This window comes from Priapulus caudatus, unplaced genomic scaffold (genome assembly GCF_000485595.1).
Source record: "Priapulus caudatus unplaced genomic scaffold, Priapulus_caudatus-5.0.1 Scaffold11, whole genome shotgun sequence".
NCBI lineage: Eukaryota > Metazoa > Priapulida > Priapulimorpha > Priapulimorphida > Priapulidae > Priapulus > Priapulus caudatus.
In genome coordinates, this window is record NW_014577072.1 from 820,826 (window position 1) to 825,825 (window position 5,000).

At 42.7% G+C, this 5,000-nt stretch overlaps 1 protein-coding gene across 1 annotated transcript in view; it reads right to left on the reverse strand.

Moving 5' to 3' along the window:
• LOC106807735 (probable G-protein coupled receptor 158) overlaps positions 1-5,000 on the reverse strand; it is a 7,760-nt gene that overhangs the window by 2,089 nt on the left and 671 nt on the right. The window contains exons 2-10 of the mRNA XM_014810188.1: positions 4,465-4,591; positions 4,062-4,231; positions 3,605-3,794; positions 3,003-3,071; positions 2,672-2,781; positions 2,237-2,451; positions 1,380-1,521; positions 1,058-1,163; positions 732-845 (exon numbers count right to left, since the gene is read on the reverse strand). Coding sequence (XP_014665674.1) covers positions 732-845; positions 1,058-1,163; positions 1,380-1,521; positions 2,237-2,451; positions 2,672-2,781; positions 3,003-3,071; positions 3,605-3,794; positions 4,062-4,231; positions 4,465-4,591 — 1,243 coding nt within the window. The remainder of the gene's footprint in view (positions 1-731; positions 846-1,057; positions 1,164-1,379; positions 1,522-2,236; positions 2,452-2,671; positions 2,782-3,002; positions 3,072-3,604; positions 3,795-4,061; positions 4,232-4,464; positions 4,592-5,000) is intronic.

Sequence of the window (5,000 nt, forward strand, 5' to 3'; positions counted from 1 at the left end):
CGTTCACCTGCGTGCATGCGTGCGTGCGTACGTGCCCGCGTGCGTGTGCACGTTCACCTGCGTGCATGCGTGCGTGCGTACGTGCCTGCGTGCGTGTGCACGTTCACCTGCGTGCATGCGTGCGTGCGTACGTGCCTGCGTGCGTGTGCACGTTCACCTGCGTACATGCGTGCGTGCGTGTGCAGGTACACGTTCGTGCGTGCGTGCGTGCGTGTGTGCGTGTGCGGGTACACGTGTGTGCATGTGTGCGTGCGTGCGTGCGTGCGTGCGTGTGTGTGCAGGTACACGTGCGTGCGTGCGTGCATGCATGTGCACGTAGACGTGCGTGCGTGCGTGTGCACGTACACGTGCGTGCATGAGTGTGTGCGTGCGTGCGTGTGCACGTACACATGCGTGCGTGCGTGCGTGCATCGCTATTACATGACATGACATACTAAACATGAAACATCGCTATTACGTCAGTATCATTGAACAACTGATTGGCTGATGAATTGTACAATCGGGCGATTTTATCGCCGGCCCCGGACACACTAGGCGATTAAATCGGGCGACAAAATCGGGCGACAAAATCGCCCGATAATATCAAAACGTTTTGATCTATGCGATGAGATCGGGCGACTAAATCGGCGGCGATTGAGTGGACACACTAGGCGATTTCACGGCGATTTTGTCGCCCGATTTAATCGCCTAGTGTGTCCGACCCTTAAAGAACTGCGGGCACTTCAAATTACCATCGTCCTGTTGGTCTCGCCATGTACTGGGCGCCCCGAAGTTACTGTAACAGGTTGCTCATCACCGTGTTTCCACTCGTTGGATTCTTCTGGCGCGTGCTGCAGTAGATAGAACTGCAACGGAAACAAACAATTGAGAATTTATCTGCGTAACCGCTACCAATGTATGTGAAAATATGTATATAACGTATGTGCCAACATGTAGGTAGGAATGTATGTACCAATGTAGTTAGTATTTTATATGCGTCGCGCTAGGACGGTCGTCGCTAGAGATTCGTGCGTTTAAGGCAGGAACTTAATTGTGAATTGGTCGCCATCGACTATACCTTGTATCCAAATACGCATATCAGCATCAGCGTGGCAGCCACCATCACCTTCGCGAATATGATCACGTAGTTGGCATGGACGTACCACTGCCCCCTGTTTAGAGCGCTGCGAAACGACAAAATGGTTTATCATGAAACCCCATACATTCTAGTACGCGCGCGTGCGCGAACGCCGGCACCCATGGCTACACACACACACGCGCGCGCACGCACACGCATATATAATCGAACCTATACAACATAACGCCATCCTCTCGTAATTATTTATTTAAGCTTGCTTCTTCGAGCTTGAAGTAAATAGTCTGCGTGTTACAATACTTACCCAATTATAAAGATACAGAGCAGGATGATAGGGAAGATAATGAGAAGTCTGGAAATAAATCTCGGCTCCAAGTAAGTGACACGTTTCGCGACCGTATGGAGCGATATGGCGACGCCGGCGAAGAACACCAGTAGATATTCAACTGCGGAGACACAAGATTAAATTCTATTGACAAAACTTCCACGCATTGCATATGTTTACGTGCAAGCGCCATGGTTAATATCACACTATATGTTCGATTCTACTAATCGGGAACACTTGGAAAGAAACCAATTTCACCTTAGTGAAAATTCCCAATCATCGGAGTTGAGATTAAAAAGACAAAATAATGTCAAGAGCGTATTAAGAAGGAATTACGCTCTTGATTACTTTCTTTATACGCTCTTGACAATGTTCATATGCTGCTTGTATTGCTGACACGGTACAACTTAAATAAGCATAAACCTAGCCCATGCTTACTGGACCGCTTTAGCCAGAGCAGCCTAAAACTATCGCGAGTCGGGTTCAAATAGTCGATACGATCGAAAGTGCCGATCTATTGTATTACGGACGAATGCGGTTCATTCTGTATAGTACAATATAACGCAACCGCATATCGCCGCAACCGCATCGATAGATAATAGGTTTATTGCAAAAATAGTAATTACAACGTTACAATTAAAATATGTTATGCAAACACGATATCATCAGGCAGTATAAAACTGAAATTGATGATATTTACAATAATATATGTCCCATGGTAAGACATAAATATCACTTAAAACATTGGTTCATAAAATGACATCACTACAACTAAAATCATCTTTAAGAATATATACAATAAAATACTATCGATAACGTATAGTAAGTCGTCATACCGATGGTGACCGTCCAGGCCCACCAGCTGTGGTCACACATGAGGTACTTGTGGTCGGCACTCTGTACGAACACTTGAGGAAGAATCGGAGCTCTAGCGGTGCAGATAGCCATGAAGATGGTGAAGACGATCACCGCGATAGCAATGACAAGATAATGCCACTTATCGTTCGCCCTTGCTTTCCCAATATAGCCGCTCCTGCACACCGTCACCTCTCTGTGGTAAGCGAATAGGTTGGGTGTTAAAACATTAAGCGGCTATGTGTGAAAATGTCATTTATGTAGACTTGTGGGGACGTTTATGGTGGCCGAGGGCTGCCACTACAATTTTACCTCTAAAATAAATATAAGCAAATAAAAAAATATAAATATAAATATAAATAAAAATCTTTTTCAAACTCACTAGTAAAGTGTCATCTGCTTATGAATAACGTTACCTGTATGCCTTCACGATGAGCGCGGTGTAGGCGAGCACAAATCCTTCCGTGTACATCCAGATGGAAGCATGACATAGTTTTTTTGTTGGCTCATAGCTAGCAAGAATAACCTATAACGGTGACAACAACGTGCGCTATATATATATGCATATATATATATAGTTTCGTGGCAACATTTTTACGCTAGCTGTACTCCATGCCTTTTTTGTTAGTAAAAGCATGCTTATAAATCAGATATCTGCACAACGTGTAAATTGTGCGTTTTATCTCTTGTATTATCTGCAGTACGAGTTCTTATATACATTTAAGTCATGTATGTGTATATTGTTACCTCTGCCAGCATCATGCATGCTCCAATGATAATCAGGCTCAAAATGATGACATTAGAAATCTTTATGACCTGTAACGATCGACACCACTTTTCAAACAATATATTCAATGACATTACACATTGTATCAAGAGCGTATAAAGAAGGCTTCTTAATACGCTCTTGATTGTATTCATTAAGATGAAATTATCGGTTAATGTCAACCGACGCAGGGAAATTGTTTATATGATGAATTATATACCCTGCACCAGTAACAGTTATATTGCGTGATAAACCAGCCGTTGCTCATAACCGAAAATTACCACAGCCGCGTGAATGACATGCAAATATCAAAACTTCAACCACCTGACGCCCCCCCTTTAATTTCAAAGGGCCCTAAAATAATTATTCCAATTTTTTAGGGCTAGTTTTTCTGATAAATATTTACTTATATATATAAATTTGTTATAAAAACCTAGAAATTGTAAAAAAAAATTCTTGGGGGAGGTCTTCGACAGCTTTGTTAAAACACCAGAAAATTTAAACAGGAAAAAGTGCCCTTTATTTCTTCCTGGACACCCCCTTTTCAAAAATCCTGGATCCGCCCCTGAGTCCACTCACGTACCACATTATTTCGCTTCATCCAGATCATGATGAGGAAGATGAGAGCGAGAAGCCAGCAGATGCCGACGATAATGCAGAAAGCGAGCATCAGCTTCCTACTGATCCAGGAAAGGCACGGCGTGTCATCCACGCATTCATCGCAATGTGGCTGGCATTTGAGGCATGTCAACGAGTCATAGGTGTTATCCAATCTGTGCACGAACAAATTAAACCAATCACAAGTTGCAGTAATGAAACGTGCGCCCCCGTATGGTTATTATAGTAATTATAATACTACTACTACTAATAATAATAATTATAATACCATTATTGTTATTAATACTATTATTATATAGTAGTGAAATACACGTCATATGAAGAAGACGAAATGCTTTCGAACCAATCGTGTTCTACGCATCCGGAATCAATCCGCGCGCATAGCTGTTCGATCGATCACCTATATTCCTCATGTTACATACTTGCGTTTGCTCTTGGCGAATTCCTTCTCTATCTGGTAGCCATCGAAAGCTTTAAACGGCGTTTCGACGTTAGTCTCTGGGTCAATCTCAACCAAATTGGAATAAAATCCTTTGCGGCAGCTACACCGGTATCCACCGCTACGGAATCCACGCCCAGCGACAGGCTCGCACTGCGACAATTCGAAAAAGAAAAGAATAATCATACCCATGTTGAGCATTTATTTTTAGGAGTATACCACTGATCTTGTTTCGACATAACTGAGCAAGTTTGCGATTGGCACTAATAGATTTCAACATTTTCGATTTGGTATCGACTTATAGCAAATTAAGTTTCTACGTGTTGGTATACACTTATGTAGGTTCTCGATCATGTAAGATCAGAAAGCAGCACGTGACTAAGTACCTTCGTTGAAAGACTATGACAGCGGTGAGTTCCTATAAATGGATCGTCTCTGTGCTTCAAGGCGTGCGGGGCAGGGCACTGGTTTATATCCACGTGATTCAGATTAACGTCAATCGTGGCCACGCCCCTATTGAAGACACACCATATTATTAGTACCAAAGCACATAATAACTTTGAGGTTTTTACATTCTATTTAATGTCTAATCTCGTTAATTCTGTTTTAGTAATATATTTGAGAAACATGATCATGATGCAATATGGTTACAAAGTAGAGATAATATTTAGTAAGTATAATAATTCGTGCCCAAATAGTATTTGCAGTTGTTCTTAAACATGTTTTGTTCTCTCTGTCTCTTCCGCGCGCTCTCTTTCCCCTCTTGTTTTTTATTCTCTCTCTCTCTCTCTTTCTCTCTCTCTCTCTCTCTCTCGTGTCTTCTCTTTCCATCTTTCTATCTTTCGGCGTGCGTGCGTATGCGGGCGTGCGTGTATGTACGTATGTGTGTGTGTGTGTGTGTGTGTGTGTGTGTGTGTCGTGT